The following is a 20226-nucleotide window of genomic DNA, read 5'->3' on the forward strand; positions in this document are numbered from 1 at the left end:
CCAATACGGTAGTTATAACTTGGATGTAATTCTCTTTTTTTAAGAAACTTCAACTCGTACTAAAGGTGCATTGACTGCTTTCGGCTGTGGGCTCGCCTCCACCATCGCTTTATAATGAAAACTATCCAAGTTAAGTCTCTTCCTCTCTGACTGGGGTAAAAGGGGTGTCCATGTACCGCTCTATCTGCTGTTCCAGCATGTGGCTTCACTCCTGCCATCGATCTGGTGTTCCTCGTGGAGGCCAGCACTCAGACCTTCTCTCCATGGAACGACGTCCTCAACTTCCTGATTGGCGCCTCCGACACCTTCCCCGTCGGCAGACACACTGTCATGGTCAGCGTGGTCACATTTGGTCAGCAGACGGTGTCCCAGGTCCGGTTCAACAGCTACACCAACAAGATGGAGCTGTTCACATCCATCCACAGTCTCCAGCCTCGGAGAGGGCCTGCTGATCTCGCAACAGTTCTGCATGATGTGGGCTCCGTGTTTGCAGGTGCCCGCGGAGGAAGACCTGAAGCCAAGAAGGTCGCAGTCCTTGTCATGGCGCAGATGATAACACGCGTCATCAGTACTGGTGAGGACACTCAGGTTATCCTGCTGGATATTGGTGCCAAGAGAAAGTATTCTCTATCCAAGTTTCTAAAGAAATCTGATATTTATATACCGACAACAGGGGCACGTGATCTGGCGAGGTACAGCCGAGACCTGCGTGGCATTGTATGCAGCAATGAACCATGAATAGGGACCATACTCACAAATATAGCCTAATTAATACGTTGCAAGAATAAGCCATATATATCGTGTGCTCATGGATAGCTGTCTGTCATGTTAGGTAACAGTAGAGAGTGTTGTCAGTGGCAGTAAATGATTGAAGGGCTAGTAAAATGCTAGGACATGCTTGATCGTTCTCTAGTTTTGGGATGGGAACGCTTCTGGGAGGCAGACTGTACCTAAACAGAGCGAAAGGAGGGCGATTCGAGGCATTTTCTACTTGTGCCAGTGCCTGAAAACACCGAATTCCAGCCTCTTATTATTTGGTGGTATAATGATATGTGAGGGAGTGAGTTAAAATTTTTCATCGCATCGGCAATATTGCGGCCCTATTGCGATTATAATGAAATGTTGTCTTGCCTTCTGACGGCATGTCTAAATTCTTGTTTTACAGGTAAGATTATATTTAATGAGTATCCCACCATATACTGTAGAATCAGTGGTAGTAATATATGTATCACGAAGCTATGCCCTTTGCGTTTTGCTTTGGTAAACACAATTATTGAGCTTGTTGATGAATTACACCTTAGGTGCCACCCTTAGGCATATGTATGTACAATATCAAAGGGACCTTTGCAAGCCTCTCGGTGATGCGCCCACAAGAGTAGAAACGTTACCATGCACGACTGTAGGAATATCCATACTTATGCACGAAAGCAACATTGTGTTTGTCCGAGGGCTGCAATTAGATCATTGATAAAACAAGAAAAAACAAGCAGAGATAACACCTTGTTGAATCGTTTATCTGTCTGGTTGTACCCCCTAGTAAGAAATATAATCCTAAGTATCTGTACAACAAAGCAGTTGCCCTGTTTTACCTCTGGGGGTACGGGTGTCCCAGTCTAAGGCGCCGCGATTCGCCAGAAACCTAAGGTTCGTCAGCACCATACCCGTGCTCGTGAGTTTTACCGAGGTGGTAAACATCTAACATCTGCATCTCTTCGGAATTTCCTCCCACATTAAGCTGACAGGCCGTGATATAACTGAAATACTCACTCACTCACTCACTAACTCACCCAAAACCCAACTCACTCACTGTTTACGTTTCATGCCCTGTATTACCTCTAATGCCCTGTATTACCTATCATGCCCTGTATTACCTCTAATGCCCTGTACTACCTCTAATCTCCTGTATTACCTATCATGCCCTGTATTACCTCTAATGCCCTGTATTACCGATCATGCCCTGTATTACCTCTAATGCCCTGTACTACCTCTAATGCCCTGTATTTCCTATCATGCCCTGTATTACCTCTAATGCCCTGTATTTCCTATTATGCCCTGTTTTTCCTCTAATGCCCTATATTTCCTCTAATGCCCTGTATTTCCTATCATGCCATATATTACCTCTAATGCCCTGTATTTCCTCTAATGCGATGTATTACCTTTCATGCCCTGTATTACCTCTAATGCCCTGTATTTCCTCTAATGCGATGTATTACCTTTCATGCCCTGTATTACCTATCATGCCCTGTATTACCTCTAATGCCCTGTATTTCCTCTAATGCGCTACTACCTCTAATGCCCTGTATTACCTATCATGCCCTGTATTACCTATCATGCCCTGTATTACCTCTAATGCCCTGTACTACCTCTAATGTCCTGTTCTACCTCTAATGCCCTGTATTACCTATCATGCCTTGTATTACCTCTAATGCCCTGTATTTCCTATCAATGGAAATCAATTCACGAAGCGTAGAGTAGAGCAGCTTTGATTTTATTGTAAAAAACACGCAAACAAATCAATCACAGGACCAACAGCCAAATTTGACATGATTGGAACAAGCTCAAATAAGTAGACAATGCATGCGATGACAGGAAATTGCGTCTGTTTCCTGATATGAACTAATTTGGGGCGTTTATTTTACATGAAGCTATACCTTTGAAACATATGATCATCGTTGATTGCTGTATGTACAAGCACCGTTGTCATGAACACCACATGTAAAAACATAGACCATCTAGAATATATATACATAAGACAAAATGTATCAGATAACAAAAGGTTTCTTGCTTTAATAAGGAGGGGAACGATCAATCAAGCAGGTCACCATCAGCAGTGTTGTGTACTGACCAATGCTGACCATAATACTAATTTGTTCGGCTATGCACTGCGGCCGCTGGACAATAGAATTCATGGAGTGTGATGGGTTTGATGGATACATACTAAATACAATTTTGCATCCTTCAAGGTAAAAGAATAGCGATATAAAAGAGTGGTGCAAAACTCTGCAAACGTACACAGTCTTATATTTAGTTTATGTGTGCGTATTAAGCACCCTGAACATGATTCACATGTATGTCTACCTAAAGTAAACATAACATGCACGAGTGTTGGCTGCTGGAACCAATGTGAATTTATAGTGTTTTTAAGGGAAAGTCCGTTGATGTTTTGGAGGTGGAGGAGGAGGGGTCGGGGACAGAGGCTTGTTTCATTGTTTAACAAATACTGGAGGCACTATTTGACCGCAGAGTTTACATTTAAATTATAACTGTTCACCAGACACGTGGGATTTCCTGAAACAAATGTTTTGTGGTTCCTAACAAGATTATCCTAACAAAGCAATGCCTTGATCTACTGTTACCTGTAATGTGTGTTCGGTCCTGGTGCAGGCATACCTTTTCTTAAATCTAAGGTTAATACATTGGCTTACCTCCGAGACGTCTTACACAGCCGCATAAAATATTGATATCCTGGCGTGAGATAAGAAAGTACCTCCCCAAGTGATGACACTATTTTCAAAGCAACGTCATCGTCTTTGGAAGCCGTTATTGAAGACGTCGTCAGAAGGTATATCTCTCCTGAAGAAACACAGAATGCATATGCTATGATCAATCTGGACGAAAACCTATCAACACGGTTATAGCAATATACATGTAGGCGATCGTTTTGATTTAAGGATAGACTTAACCCTCGCAATGTCACCTTGTTCATCTTGACCAAAGGTCAGTAGGAAGTCTCTGGGTCGCTCCCTGGTGTCACACGGACACTGATTTCCATCACAAACCGGAAGCATCTCATCCTAGTGTCACTGGCATATACCCTTTCAGGTGACTAATGTGACTTTCAAATGGCACGGGTAGTCTGGAGGCATAATGCATCGGAATTCATGTGTGCTGATTTTCATCTGTTATCTGTTTCTAGTATCCTCTGGTCTTTGGTTTAGATCTAAGCGTCGCCCAAACTATGATATTTGGTCTTTTGGCACTGAAGTGGTAAATGTCGAAGACATGAGTAAATATTCATTTTATCCTGTTTGAATAAGTTAACATTACTAAATATTGTTCAGACGGCATCAACTCACTCAGCCAATCATTAACCTCAAGTCTTGTGGTATCAGTCTGAAAACCCAACAACATCTTAGGCAGTTTGATTTTATTGCCAATTAACGTTAATTCTTAAGTTAACAGATTAACTTCCGGCCTCTGTGGGGGCATAGATGACCCAGTTATCTAAGGCACTGTAATTCGCTGTGCAGAGGTGCATTCCTTGGACAACTTGGCTGAAAGATCTGATGTTTCTTGGGATGTCAGCACCATACCGGTGCTCATGAGTTTAACCAAAGAGGTAAATGTCTAAGACAAGATTCACTTATGACATAACTCCGACATTAAGCTGACACAGAGTTGTATAACTCAATCACAAACTCAATCACTACACTCTGTACATATCTGCATGTACTCACCCGGTCATGGCGTCTCCGTACAGATAGCGCCCGTACAAGTCAAGAAGATTCCTGCCTCTGTACACATATCCCCCGACGACAGCATGGAAGAGGTTGGTGTGCATGTACATGTAGATCGGCAGCGCTTCGTTCTCTGTAACCACATTCAGGATGAAGTCTACAGAAGACACTCTTTGTTTCCAAACAGTAGTAGGATCACCCATCACCCCGAAGGAAATAAGAAACCAACCTACCCGACCCCACCACACACCAGTCTACCCCACACCTCACCTCAACATCACACAGAAAGGAGTAATGATATTTGTGTCATCCATATCAATCAAAAGAAAATTCCAAAGAAATCATCTCCCTTCCATCCTCTCAAAATTTGCTATGGAAACTCATCGATTTCTGGCTATCTGACTGACGTGAGGGAAATTAAAATTTTGATTACTAATATAAGAACGTTTTTGATCCCTTGTGGATGGTCCAGACAAATTATTCTCATGAAATGCAAATGAATTTTCGAGACATGTTGGTGCCATATTGGGAGGAAACACCCCTACCCTCCACACTGTCGTGGTCAGCGTGGTCACATTTGGTCAGCAGACGGTGTCCCAGGTCCGGTTCAACAGCTACACCAACAAGATGGAGCTGTTCACATCCATCCACAGTCTCCAGCCTCGGAGAGGGCCTGCTGATCTCGCAACAGTTCTGCATGATGTGGGCTCCGTGTTTGCAGGTGCCCGCGGAGGAAGACCTGAAGCCAAGAAGGTCGCAGTCCTTGTCATGGCGCAGATGATAACACGCGTCATCAGTACTGGTGAGGACACTCAGGTTATCCTGCTGGATATTGGTGCCAAGAGAAAGTATTCTCCATCCAAGTTTCTTAAGAAATCTGATATTTATATACCGACAACAGGGGCACGTGATCTGGCGAGGTACAGCCGAGACCTGCGTGGCATTGTATGCAGCAATGAACCATGAATAGGGACCATACTCACAAATATAGCCTAATTAATACGTTGCAAGAATAAGCCATATATATCGTGTGCTCATGGATAGCTGTCTGTCATGTTAGGTAACAGTAGAGAGTGTTGTCAGTGGCAGTAAATGATTGAAGGGCTAGTAAAATGCTAGGACATGCTTGATCGTTCTCTAGTTTTGGGATGGGAACGCTTCTGGGAGGCAGACTGTACCTAAACAGAGCGAAAGGAGGGCGATTCGAGGCATTTTCTACTTGTGCCAGTGCCTGAAAACACCGAATTCCAGCCTCTTATTATTTGGTGGTATAATGATATGTGAGGGAGTGAGTTAAAATTTTTCATCGCATCGGCAATATTGCGGCCCTATTGCGATTATAATGAAATGTTGTCTTGCCTTCTGACGGCATGTCTAAATTCTTGTTTTACAGGTAAGATTATATTTAATGAGTATCCCACCATATACTGTAGAATCAGTGGTAGTAATATATGTATCACGAAGCTATGCCCTTTGCGTTTTGCTTTGGTAAACACAATTATTGAGCTTGTTGATGAATTACACCTTAGGTGCCACCCTTAGGCATATGTATGTACAATATCAAAGGGACCTTTGCAAGCCTCTCGGTGATGCGCCCACAAGAGTAGAAACGTTACCATGCACGACTGTAGGAATATCCATACTTATGCACGAAAGCAACATTGTGTTTGTCCGAGGGCTGCAATTAGATCATTGATAAAACAAGAAAAAACAAGCAGAGATAACACCTTGTTGAATCGTTTATCTGTCTGGTTGTACCCCCTAGTAAGAAATATAATCCTAAGTATCTGTACAACAAAGCAGTTGCCCTGTTTTACCTCTGGGGGTACGGGTGTCCCAGTCTAAGGCGCCGCGATTCGCCAGAAACCTAAGGTTCGTCAGCACCATACCCGTGCTCGTGAGTTTTACCGAGGTGGTAAACATCTAACATCTGCATCTCTTCGGAATTTCCTCCCACATTAAGCTGACAGGCCGTGATATAACTGAAATACTCACTCACTCACTCACTAACTCACCCAAAACCCAACTCACTCACTGTTTACGTTTCATGCCCTGTATTACCTCTAATGCCCTGTATTACCTATCATGCCCTGTATTACCTCTAATGCCCTGTACTACCTCTAATCTCCTGTATTACCTATCATGCCCTGTATTACCTCTAATGCCCTGTATTACCGATCATGCCCTGTATTACCTCTAATGCCCTGTACTACCTCTAATGCCCTGTATTTCCTATCATGCCCTGTATTACCTCTAATGCCCTGTATTTCCTATTATGCCCTGTTTTTCCTCTAATGCCCTATATTTCCTCTAATGCCCTGTATTTCCTATCATGCCATATATTACCTCTAATGCCCTGTATTTCCTCTAATGCGATGTATTACCTTTCATGCCCTGTATTACCTCTAATGCCCTGTATTTCCTCTAATGCGATGTATTACCTTTCATGCCCTGTATTACCTATCATGCCCTGTATTACCTCTAATGCCCTGTATTTCCTCTAATGCGCTACTACCTCTAATGCCCTGTATTACCTATCATGCCCTGTATTACCTATCATGCCCTGTATTACCTCTAATGCCCTGTACTACCTCTAATGTCCTGTTCTACCTCTAATGCCCTGTATTACCTATCATGCCTTGTATTACCTCTAATGCCCTGTATTTCCTATCAATGGAAATCAATTCACGAAGCGTAGAGTAGAGCAGCTTTGATTTTATTGTAAAAAACACGCAAACAAATCAATCACAGGACCAAAAGCCAAATTTGACATGATTGGAACAAGCTCAAATAAGTAGACAATGCATGCGATGACAGGAAATTGCGTCTGTTTCCTGATATGAACTAATTTGGGGCGTTTATTTTACATGAAGCTATACCTTTGAAACATATGATCATCGTTGATTGCTGTATGTACAAGCACCGTTGTCATGAACACCACATGTAAAAACATAGACCATCTAGAATATATATACATAAGACAAAATGTATCAGATAACAAAAGGTTTCTTGCTTTAATAAGGAGGGGAACGATCAATCAAGCAGGTCACCATCAGCAGTGTTGTGTACTGACCAATGCTGACCATAATACTAATTTGTTCGGCTATGCACTGCGGCCGCTGGACAATAGAATTCATGGAGTGTGATGGGTTTGATGGATACATACTAAATACAATTTTGCATCCTTCAAGGTAAAAGAATAGCGATATAAAAGAGTGGTGCAAAACTCTGCAAACGTACACAGTCTTATATTTAGTTTATGTGTGCGTATTAAGCACCCTGAACATGATTCACATGTATGTCTACCTAAAGTAAACATAACATGCACGAGTGTTGGCTGCTGGAACCAATGTGAATTTATAGTGTTTTTAAGGGAAAGTCCGTTGATGTTTTGGAGGTGGAGGAGGAGGGGTCGGGGACAGAGGCTTGTTTCATTGTTTAACAAATACTGGAGGCACTATTTGACCGCAGAGTTTACATTTAAATTATAACTGTTCACCAGACACGTGGGATTTCCTGAAACAAATGTTTTGTGGTTCCTAACAAGATTATCCTAACAAAGCAATGCCTTGATCTACTGTTACCTGTAATGTGTGTTCGGTCCTGGTGCAGGCATACCTTTTCTTAAATCTAAGGTTAATACATTGGCTTACCTCCGAGACGTCTTACACAGCCGCATAAAATATTGATATCCTGGCGTGAGATAAGAAAGTACCTCCCCAAGTGATGACACTATTTTCAAAGCAACGTCATCGTCTTTGGAAGCCGTTATTGAAGACGTCGTCAGAAGGTATATCTCTCCTGAAGAAACACAGAATGCATATGCTATGATCAATCTGGACGAAAACCTATCAACACGGTTATAGCAATATACATGTAGGCGATCGTTTTGATTTAAGGATAGACTTAACCCTCGCAATGTCACCTTGTTCATCTTGACCAAAGGTCAGTAGGAAGTCTCTGGGTCGCTCCCTGGTGTCACACGGACACTGATTTCCATCACAAACCGGAAGCATCTCATCCTAGTGTCACTGGCATATACCCTTTCAGGTGACTAATGTGACTTTCAAATGGCACGGGTAGTCTGGAGGCATAATGCATCGGAATTCATGTGTGCTGATTTTCATCTGTTATCTGTTTCTAGTATCCTCTGGTCTTTGGTTTAGATCTAAGCGTCGCCCAAACTATGATATTTGGTCTTTTGGCACTGAAGTGGTAAATGTCGAAGACATGAGTAAATATTCATTTTATCCTGTTTGAATAAGTTAACATTACTAAATATTGTTCAGACGGCATCAACTCACTCAGCCAATCATTAACCTCAAGTCTTGTGGTATCAGTCTGAAAACCCAACAACATCTTAGGCAGTTTGATTTTATTGCCAATTAACGTTAATTCTTAAGTTAACAGATTAACTTCCGGCCTCTGTGGGGGCATAGATGACCCAGTTATCTAAGGCACTGTAATTCGCTGTGCAGAGGTGCATTCCTTGGACAACTTGGCTGAAAGATCTGATGTTTCTTGGGATGTCAGCACCATACCGGTGCTCATGAGTTTAACCAAAGAGGTAAATGTCTAAGACAAGATTCACTTATGACATAACTCCGACATTAAGCTGACACAGAGTTGTATAACTCAATCACAAACTCAATCACTACACTCTGTACATATCTGGCATGTACTCACCCGGTCCATGGCGTCTCGTACAGATAGCGCCCGTACAAGTCAAGGAAGATTCCTGCCTCTGTACACATATCCCCCGACGACAGCATGGAAGAGGTTGGTGTGCATGTACATGTAGATCGGCAGCGCTTCGTTCTCTGTAACCACATTCAGGATGAAGTCTACAGAAGACACTCTTTGTTTCCAAACAGTAGTAGGATCACCCATCACCCCGAAGGAAATAAGAAACCAACCTACCCGACCCCACCACACACCAGTCTACCCCACACCTCACCTCAACATCACACAGAAAGGAGTAATGATATTTGTGTCATCCATATCAATCAAAAGAAAATTCCAAAGAAATCATCTCCCTTCCATCCTCTCAAAATTTGCTATGGAAACTCATCGATTTCTGGCTATCTGACTGACGTGAGGGAAATTAAAATTTTGATTACTAATATAAGAACGTTTTTGATCCTTGTGGATGGTCCAGACAAATTATTCTCATGAAATGCAAATGAATTTTCGAGACATGTTGGTGCCATATTGGGAGGAAACACCCCTACCCTCCACACTGTCGTGGTCAGCGTGGTCACATTTGGTCAGCAGACGGTGTCCCAGTCCGGTTCAACAGCTACACCAACAAGATGGAGCTGTTCACATCCATCCACAGTCTCCAGCCTCGGAGAGGGCCTGCTGATCTCGCAACAGTTCTGCATGATGTGGGCTCCGTGTTTGCAGGTGCCCGCGGAGGAAGACCTGAAGCCAAGAAGGTCGCAGTCCTTGTCATGGCGCAGATGATAACACGCGTCATCAGTATCTGGTGAGGACACTCAGGTTATCCTGCTGGATATTGGTGCCAGAGAAAGTATTCTCCATCCAAGTTTCTAAAGAAATCTGATATTTATATACCGACAACAGGGGCACGTGATCTGGCGAGGTACAGCCGAGACCTGCGTGGCATTGTATGCAGCAATGAACCATGAATAGGGGACCATACTCACAAATATAGCCTAATTAATACGTTGCAAGAATAAGCCCATATATATAGTGTGCTCATGGATAGCTGTCTGTCATGTTAGGTAACAGTAGAGAGTGTTGTCAGTGGCAGTAAATGATTGAAGGGCTAGTAAAATGCTAGGACATGCTTGATCGTTCTCTAGTTTTGGATGGGAACGCTTCTGGGAGGCAGACTGTACCTAAACAGAGCGAAAGGAGGGCGATTCGAGGCATTTTCTACTTGGCCAGTGCCTGAAAACACCGAATTCCAGCCTCTTATTATTTGGTGGTATAATGATATGTGAGGGAGTGAGTTAAAATTTTTCATCGCATCGGCAATATTGCGGCCCTATTGCGATTATAATGAAATGTTGTCTTGCCTTCTGACGGCATGTCTAAATTCTTGTTTTACAGGTAAGATTATATTTAATGAGTATCCCACCATATACTGTAGAATCAGTGGTAGTATTATATGTATCACGAAGCTATGCCCTTTGCGTTTTGCTTTGGTAAACACAATTATTGAGCTTGTTGATGAATTACACCTTAGGTGCCACCCTTAGGCATATGTATGTACAATATCAAAGGGACCTTTGCAAGCCTCTCGGTGATGCGCCCACAAGAGTAGAAACGTTACCATGCACGACTGTAGGAATATCCATACTTATGCACGAAAGCAACATTGTGTTTGTCCGAGGGCTGCAATTAGATCATTGATAAAACAAGAAAAAACAAGCAGAGATAACACCTTGTTGAATCGTTTATCTGTCTGGTTGTACCCCCTAGTAAGAAATATAATCCTAAGTATCTGTACAACAAAGCAGTTGCCCTGTTTTACCTCTGGGGGTACGGGTGTCCCAGTCTAAGGCGCCGCGATTCGCCAGAAACCTAAGGTTCGTCAGCACCATACCCGTGCTCGTGAGTTTTACCGAGGTGGTAAACATCTAACATCTGCATCTCTTCGGAATTTCCTCCCACATTAAGCTGACAGGCCGTGATATAACTGAAATACTCACTCACTCACTCACTAACTCACCCAAAACCCAACTCACTCACTGTTTACGTTTCATGCCCTGTATTACCTCTAATGCCCTGTATTACCTATCATGCCCTGTATTACCTCTAATGCCCTGTACTACCTCTAATCTCCTGTATTACCTATCATGCCCTGTATTACCTCTAATGCCCTGTATTACCGATCATGCCCTGTATTACCTCTAATGCCCTGTACTACCTCTAATGCCCTGTATTTCCTATCATGCCCTGTATTACCTCTAATGCCCTGTATTTCCTCTAATGCGATGTATTACCTTTCATGCCCTGTATTACCTATCATGCCCTGTATTACCTCTAATGCCCTGTATTTCCTCTAATGCGCTACTACCTCTAATGCCCTGTATTACCTATCATGCCCTGTATTACCTATCATGCCCTGTATTACCTCTAATGCCCTGTACTACCTCTAATGTCCTGTTCTACCTCTAATGCCCTGTATTACCTATCATGCCTTGTATTACCTCTAATGCCCTGTATTTCCTATCAATGGAAATCAATTCACGAAGCGTAGAGTAGAGCAGCTTTGATTTTATTGTAAAAAACACGCAAACAAATCAATCACAGGACCAAAAGCCAAATTTGACATGATTGAAACAAGCTCAAATAAGTAGACAATGCATGCGATGACAGGAAATTGCGTCTGTTTCCTGATATGAACTAATTTGGGGCGTTTATTTTACATGAAGCTATACCTTTGAAACATATGATCATCGTTGATTGCTGTATGTACAAGCACCGTTGTCATGAACACCACATGTAAAAACATAGACCATCTAGAATATATATACATAAGACAAAATGTATCAGATAACAAAAGGTTTCTTGCTTTAATAAGGAGGGGAACGATCAATCAAGCAGGTCACCATCAGCAGTGTTGTGTACTGACCAATGCTGACCATAATACTAATTTGTTCGGCTATGCACTGCGGCCGCTGGACAATAGAATTCATGGAGTGTGATGGGTTTGATGGATACATACTAAATACAATTTTGCATCCTTCAAGGTAAAAGAATAGCGATATAAAAGAGTGGTGCAAAACTCTGCAAACGTACACAGTCTTATATTTAGTTTATGTGTGCGTATTAAGCACCCTGAACATGATTCACATGTATGTCTACCTAAAGTAAACATAACATGCACGAGTGTTGGCTGCTGGAACCAATGTGAATTTATAGTGTTTTTAAGGGAAAGTCCGTTGATGTTTTGGAGGTGGAGGAGGAGGGGTCGGGGACAGAGGCTTGTTTCATTGTTTAACAAATACTGGAGGCACTATTTGACCGCAGAGTTTACATTTAAATTATAACTGTTCACCAGACACGTGGGATTTCCTGAAACAAATGTTTTGTGGTTCCTAACAAGATTATCCTAACAAAGCAATGCCTTGATCTACTGTTACCTGTAATGTGTGTTCGGTCCTGGTGCAGGCATACCTTTTCTTAAATCTAAGGTTAATACATTGGCTTACCTCCGAGACGTCTTACACAGCCGCATAAAATATTGATATCCTGGCGTGAGATAAGAAAGTACCTCCCCAAGTGATGACACTATTTTCAAAGCAACGTCATCGTCTTTGGAAGCCGTTATTGAAGACGTCGTCAGAAGGTATATCTCTCCTGAAGAAACACAGAATGCATATGCTATGATCAATCTGGACGAAAACCTATCAACACGGTTATAGCAATATACATGTAGGCGATCGTTTTGATTTAAGGATAGACTTAACCCTCGCAATGTCACCTTGTTCATCTTGACCAAAGGTCAGTAGGAAGTCTCTGGGTCGCTCCCTGGTGTCACACGGACACTGATTTCCATCACAAACCGGAAGCATCTCATCCTAGTGTCACTGGCATATACCCTTTCAGGTGACTAATGTGACTTTCAAATGGCACGGGTAGTCTGGAGGCATAATGCATCGGAATTCATGTGTGCTGATTTTCATCTGTTATCTGTTTCTAGTATCCTCTGGTCTTTGGTTTAGATCTAAGCGTCGCCCAAACTATGATATTTGGTCTTTTGGCACTGAAGTGGTAAATGTCGAAGACATGAGTAAATATTCATTTTATCCTGTTTGAATAAGTTAACATTACTAAATATTGTTCAGACGGCATCAACTCACTCAGCCAATCATTAACCTCAAGTCTTGTGGTATCAGTCTGAAAACCCAACAACATCTTAGGCAGTTTGATTTTATTGCCAATTAACGTTAATTCTTAAGTTAACAGATTAACTTCCGGCCTCTGTGGGGGCATAGATGACCCAGTTATCTAAGGCACTGTAATTCGCTGTGCAGAGGTGCATTCCTTGGACAACTTGGCTGAAAGATCTGATGTTTCTTGGGATGTCAGCACCATACCGGTGCTCATGAGTTTAACCAAAGAGGTAAATGTCTAAGACAAGATTCACTTATGACATAACTCCGACATTAAGCTGACACAGAGTTGTATAACTCAATCACAAACTCAATCACTACACTCTGTACATATCTGCATGTACTCACCCGGTCATGGCGTCTCCGTACAGATAGCGCCCGTACAAGTCAAGAAGATTCCTGCCTCTGTACACATATCCCCCGACGACAGCATGGAAGAGGTTGGTGTGCATGTACATGTAGATCGGCAGCGCTTCGTTCTCTGTAACCACATTCAGGATGAAGTCTACAGAAGACACTCTTTGTTTCCAAACAGTAGTAGGATCACCCATCACCCCGAAGGAAATAAGAAACCAACCTACCCGACCCCACCACACACCAGTCTACCCCACACCTCACCTCAACATCACACAGAAAGGAGTAATGATATTTGTGTCATCCATATCAATCAAAAGAAAATTCCAAAGAAATCATCTCCCTTCCATCCTCTCAAAATTTGCTATGGAAACTCATCGATTTCTGGCTATCTGACTGACGTGAGGGAAATTAAAATTTTGATTACTAATATAAGAACGTTTTTGATCCCTTGTGGATGGTCCAGACAAATTATTCTCATGAAATGCAAATGAATTTTCGAGACATGTTGGTGCCATATTGGGAGGAAACACCCCTACCCTCCACACTGTCGTGGTCAGCGTGGTCACATTTGGTCAGCAGACGGTGTCCCAGGTCCGGTTCAACAGCTACACCAACAAGATGGAGCTGTTCACATCCATCCACAGTCTCCAGCCTCGGAGAGGGCCTGCTGATCTCGCAACAGTTCTGCATGATGTGGGCTCCGTGTTTGCAGGTGCCCGCGGAGGAAGACCTGAAGCCAAGAAGGTCGCAGTCCTTGTCATGGCGCAGATGATAACACGCGTCATCAGTACTGGTGAGGACACTCAGGTTATCCTGCTGGATATTGGTGCCAAGAGAAAGTATTCTCCATCCAAGTTTCTAAAGAAATCTGATATTTATATACCGACAACAGGGGCACGTGATCTGGCGAGGTACAGCCGAGACCTGCGTGGCATTGTATGCAGCAATGAACCATGAATAGGGACCATACTCACAAATATAGCCTAATTAATACGTTGCAAGAATAAGCCATATATATCGTGTGCTCATGGATAGCTGTCTGTCATGTTAGGTAACAGTAGAGAGTGTTGTCAGTGGCAGTAAATGATTGAAGGGCTAGTAAAATGCTAGGACATGCTTGATCGTTCTCTAGTTTTGGGATGGGAACGCTTCTGGGAGGCAGACTGTACCTAAACAGAGCGAAAGGAGGGCGATTCGAGGCATTTTCTACTTGTGCCAGTGCCTGAAAACACCGAATTCCAGCCTCTTATTATTTGGTGGTATAATGATATGTGAGGGAGTGAGTTAAAATTTTTCATCGCATCGGCAATATTGCGGCCCTATTGCGATTATAATGAAATGTTGTCTTGCCTTCTGACGGCATGTCTAAATTCTTGTTTTACAGGTAAGATTATATTTAATGAGTATCCCACCATATACTGTAGAATCAGTGGTAGTAATATATGTATCACGAAGCTATGCCCTTTGCGTTTTGCTTTGGTAAACACAATTATTGAGCTTGTTGATGAATTACACCTTAGGTGCCACCCTTAGGCATATGTATGTACAATATCAAAGGGACCTTTGCAAGCCTCTCGGTGATGCGCCCACAAGAGTAGAAACGTTACCATGCACGACTGTAGGAATATCCATACTTATGCACGAAAGCAACATTGTGTTTGTCCGAGGGCTGCAATTAGATCATTGATAAAACAAGAAAAAACAAGCAGAGATAACACCTTGTTGAATCGTTTATCTGTCTGGTTGTACCCCCTAGTAAGAAATATAATCCTAAGTATCTGTACAACAAAGCAGTTGCCCTGTTTTACCTCTGGGGGTACGGGTGTCCCAGTCTAAGGCGCCGCGATTCGCCAGAAACCTAAGGTTCGTCAGCACCATACCCGTGCTCGTGAGTTTTACCGAGGTGGTAAACATCTAACATCTGCATCTCTTCGGAATTTCCTCCCACATTAAGCTGACAGGCCGTGATATAACTGAAATACTCACTCACTCACTCACTAACTCACCCAAAACCCAACTCACTCACTGTTTACGTTTCATGCCCTGTATTACCTCTAATGCCCTGTATTACCTATCATGCCCTGTATTACCTCTAATGCCCTGTACTACCTCTAATCTCCTGTATTACCTATCATGCCCTGTATTACCTCTAATGCCCTGTATTACCGATCATGCCCTGTATTACCTCTAATGCCCTGTACTACCTCTAATGCCCTGTATTTCCTATCATGCCCTGTATTACCTCTAATGCCCTGTATTTCCTCTAATGCGATGTATTACCTTTCATGCCCTGTATTACCTATCATGCCCTGTATTACCTCTAATGCCCTGTATTTCCTCTAATGCGCTACTACCTCTAATGCCCTGTATTACCTATCATGCCCTGTATTACCTATCATGCCCTGTATTACCTCTAATGCCCTGTACTACCTCTAATGTCCTGTTCTACCTCTAATGCCCTGTATTACCTATCATGCCTTGTATTACCTCTAATGCCCTGTATTTCCTATCAATGGAAATCAATTCACGAAGCGTAGAGTAGAGCAGCTTTGATTTTATTGTAAAAAACACGCAAACAAATCAATCACAGGACCAAAAGCCAAATTTGACATGATTGAAACAAGCTCAAATAAGTAGACAATGCATGCGATGACAGGAAATTGCGTCTGTTTCCTGATATGAACTAATTTGGGGCGTTTATTTTACATGAAGCTATACCTTTGAAACATATGATCATCGTTGATTGCTGTATGTACAAGCACCGTTGTCATGAACACCACATGTAAAAACATAGACCATCTAGAATATATATACATAAGACAAAATGTATCAGATAACAAAAGGTTTCTTGCTTTAATAAGGAGGGGAACGATCAATCAAGCAGGTCACCATCAGCAGTGTTGTGTACTGACCAATGCTGACCATAATACTAATTTGTTCGGCTATGCACTGCGGCCGCTGGACAATAGAATTCATGGAGTGTGATGGGTTTGATGGATACATACTAAATACAATTTTGCATCCTTCAAGGTAAAAGAATAGCGATATAAAAGAGTGGTGCAAAACTCTGCAAACGTACACAGTCTTATATTTAGTTTATGTGTGCGTATTAAGCACCCTGAACATGATTCACATGTATGTCTACCTAAAGTAAACATAACATGCACGAGTGTTGGCTGCTGGAACCAATGTGAATTTATAGTGTTTTTAAGGGAAAGTCCGTTGATGTTTTGGAGGTGGAGGAGGAGGGGTCGGGGACAGAGGCTTGTTTCATTGTTTAACAAATACTGGAGGCACTATTTGACCGCAGAGTTTACATTTAAATTATAACTGTTCACCAGACACGTGGGATTTCCTGAAACAAATGTTTTGTGGTTCCTAACAAGATTATCCTAACAAAGCAATGCCTTGATCTACTGTTACCTGTAATGTGTGTTCGGTCCTGGTGCAGGCATACCTTTTCTTAAATCTAAGGTTAATACATTGGCTTACCTCCGAGACGTCTTACACAGCCGCATAAAATATTGATATCCTGGCGTGAGATAAGAAAGTACCTCCCCAAGTGATGACACTATTTTCAAAGCAACGTCATCGTCTTTGGAAGCCGTTATTGAAGACGTCGTCAGAAGGTATATCTCTCCTGAAGAAACACAGAATGCATATGCTATGATCAATCTGGACGAAAACCTATCAACACGGTTATAGCAATATACATGTAGGCGATCGTTTTGATTTAAGGATAGACTTAACCCTCGCAATGTCACCTTGTTCATCTTGACCAAAGGTCAGTAGGAAGTCTCTGGGTCGCTCCCTGGTGTCACACGGACACTGATTTCCATCACAAACCGGAAGCATCTCATCCTAGTGTCACTGGCATATACCCTTTCAGGTGACTAATGTGACTTTCAAATGGCACGGGTAGTCTGGAGGCATAATGCATCGGAATTCATGTGTGCTGATTTTCATCTGTTATCTGTTTCTAGTATCCTCTGGTCTTTGGTTTAGATCTAAGCGTCGCCCAAACTATGATATTTGGTCTTTTGGCACTGAAGTGGTAAATGTCGAAGACATGAGTAAATATTCATTTTATCCTGTTTGAATAAGTTAACATTACTAAATATTGTTCAGACGGCATCAACTCACTCAGCCAATCATTAACCTCAAGTCTTGTGGTATCAGTCTGAAAACCCAACAACATCTTAGGCAGTTTGATTTTATTGCCAATTAACGTTAATTCTTAAGTTAACAGATTAACTTCCGGCCTCTGTGGGGGCATAGATGACCCAGTTATCTAAGGCACTGTAATTCGCTGTGCAGAGGTGCATTCCTTGGACAACTTGGCTGAAAGATCTGATGTTTCTTGGGATGTCAGCACCATACCGGTGCTCATGAGTTTAACCAAAGAGGTAAATGTCTAAGACAAGATTCACTTATGACATAACTCCGACATTAAGCTGACACAGAGTTGTATAACTCAATCACAAACTCAATCACTACACTCTGTACATATCTGCATGTACTCACCCGGTCATGGCGTCTCCGTACAGATAGCGCCCGTACAAGTCAAGAAGATTCCTGCCTCTGTACACATATCCCCCGACGACAGCATGGAAGAGGTTGGTGTGCATGTACATGTAGATCGGCAGCGCTTCGTTCTCTGTAACCACATTCAGGATGAAGTCTACAGAAGACACTCTTTGTTTCCAAACAGTAGTAGGATCACCCATCACCCCGAAGGAAATAAGAAACCAACCTACCCGACCCCACCACACACCAGTCTACCCCACACCTCACCTCAACATCACACAGAAAGGAGTAATGATATTTGTGTCATCCATATCAATCAAAAGAAAATTCCAAAGAAATCATCTCCCTTCCATCCTCTCAAAATTTGCTATGGAAACTCATCGATTTCTGGCTATCTGACTGACGTGAGGGAAATTAAAATTTTGATTACTAATATAAGAACGTTTTTGATCCCTTGTGGATGGTCCAGACAAATTATTCTCATGAAATGCAAATGAATTTTCGAGACATGTTGGTGCCATATTGGGAGGAAACACCCCTACCCTCCACACTGTCGTGGTCAGCGTGGTCACATTTGGTCAGCAGACGGTGTCCCAGGTCCGGTTCAACAGCTACACCAACAAGATGGAGCTGTTCACATCCATCCACAGTCTCCAGCCTCGGAGAGGGCCTGCTGATCTCGCAACAGTTCTGCATGATGTGGGCTCCGTGTTTGCAGGTGCCCGCGGAGGAAGACCTGAAGCCAAGAAGGTCGCAGTCCTTGTCATGGCGCAGATGATAACACGCGTCATCAGTACTGGTGAGGACACTCAGGTTATCCTGCTGGATATTGGTGCCAAGAGAAAGTATTCTCCATCCAAGTTTCTTAAGAAATCTGATATTTATATACCGACAACAGGGGCACGTGATCTGGCGAGGTACAGCCGAGACCTGCGTGGCATTGTATGCAGCAATGAACCATGAATAGGGACCATACTCACAAATATAGCCTAATTAATACGTTGCAAGAATAAGCCATATATATCGTGTGCTCATGGATAGCTGTCTGTCATGTTAGGTAACAGTAGAGAGTGTTGTCAGTGGCAGTAAATGATTGAAGGGCTAGTAAAATGCTAGGACATGCTTGATCGTTCTCTAGTTTTGGGATGGGAACGCTTCTGGGAGGCAGACTGTACCTAAACAGAGCGAAAGGAGGGCGATTCGAGGCATTTTCTACTTGTGCCAGTGCCTGAAAACACCGAATTCCAGCCTCTTATTATTTGGTGGTATAATGATATGTGAGGGAGTGAGTTAAAATTTTTCATCGCATCGGCAATATTGCGGCCCTATTGCGATTATAATGAAATGTTGTCTTGCCTTCTGACGGCATGTCTAAATTCTTGTTTTACAGGTAAGATTATATTTAATGAGTATCCCACCATATACTGTAGAATCAGTGGTAGTAATATATGTATCACGAAGCTATGCCCTTTGCGTTTTGCTTTGGTAAACACAATTATTGAGCTTGTTGATGAATTACACCTTAGGTGCCACCCTTAGGCATATGTATGTACAATATCAAAGGGACCTTTGCAAGCCTCTCGGTGATGCGCCCACAAGAGTAGAAACGTTACCATGCACGACTGTAGGAATATCCATACTTATGCACGAAAGCAACATTGTGTTTGTCCGAGGGCTGCAATTAGATCATTGATAAAACAAGAAAAAACAAGCAGAGATAACACCTTGTTGAATCGTTTATCTGTCTGGTTGTACCCCCTAGTAAGAAATATAATCCTAAGTATCTGTACAACAAAGCAGTTGCCCTGTTTTACCTCTGGGGGTACGGGTGTCCCAGTCTAAGGCGCCGCGATTCGCCAGAAACCTAAGGTTCGTCAGCACCATACCCGTGCTCGTGAGTTTTACCGAGGTGGTAAACATCTAACATCTGCATCTCTTCGGAATTTCCTCCCACATTAAGCTGACAGGCCGTGATATAACTGAAATACTCACTCACTCACTCACTAACTCACCCA

The 20226-nt window shown here is 42.6% G+C and overlaps 2 protein-coding genes and 1 long non-coding RNA gene across 3 annotated transcripts; all 3 read right to left on the reverse strand.

Annotated features, from left to right (window-relative positions):
* Nucleotides 1-2583: 2583 nt before the first annotated feature.
* On the reverse strand, nt 2584-6145 carry LOC125381051. The gene is made up of 4 exons (XM_048397200.1): nt 5003-6145; nt 4458-4590; nt 3698-3979; nt 2584-3573 (listed from the first exon to the last, which is right to left on the reverse strand). The coding sequence occupies exons 1-3, from the start codon at nt 5154-5156 to the stop codon at nt 3913-3915; spliced, it is 354 nt and encodes a 117-aa protein (XP_048253157.1). The 5' UTR covers nt 5157-6145; the 3' UTR covers nt 2584-3573; nt 3698-3912.
* A 5073-nt stretch (nt 6146-11218) lies between these two features.
* LOC125381052 lies at nt 11219-15363 on the reverse strand. Its single transcript, XR_007221668.1, has 4 exons — nt 14221-15363; nt 13676-13808; nt 12916-13197; nt 11219-12791 (listed from the first exon to the last, which is right to left on the reverse strand). It is a non-coding gene; the product is annotated as an uncharacterized LOC125381052 (long non-coding RNA).
* A 385-nt stretch (nt 15364-15748) lies between these two features.
* On the reverse strand, nt 15749-19194 carry LOC125381053. The gene is made up of 4 exons (XM_048397201.1): nt 18754-19194; nt 18209-18341; nt 17449-17730; nt 15749-17324 (listed from the first exon to the last, which is right to left on the reverse strand). The coding sequence occupies exons 1-3, from the start codon at nt 18905-18907 to the stop codon at nt 17664-17666; spliced, it is 354 nt and encodes a 117-aa protein (XP_048253158.1). The 5' UTR covers nt 18908-19194; the 3' UTR covers nt 15749-17324; nt 17449-17663.
* Nucleotides 19195-20226: the final 1032 nt, after the last annotated feature.

This window comes from Haliotis rufescens, unplaced genomic scaffold (genome assembly GCF_023055435.1).
Source record: "Haliotis rufescens isolate VD_foot unplaced genomic scaffold, xgHalRufe1.0.p SCAF_164, whole genome shotgun sequence".
In the NCBI taxonomy this organism is placed as follows: Eukaryota; Metazoa; Mollusca; class Gastropoda; order Lepetellida; family Haliotidae; genus Haliotis; species Haliotis rufescens.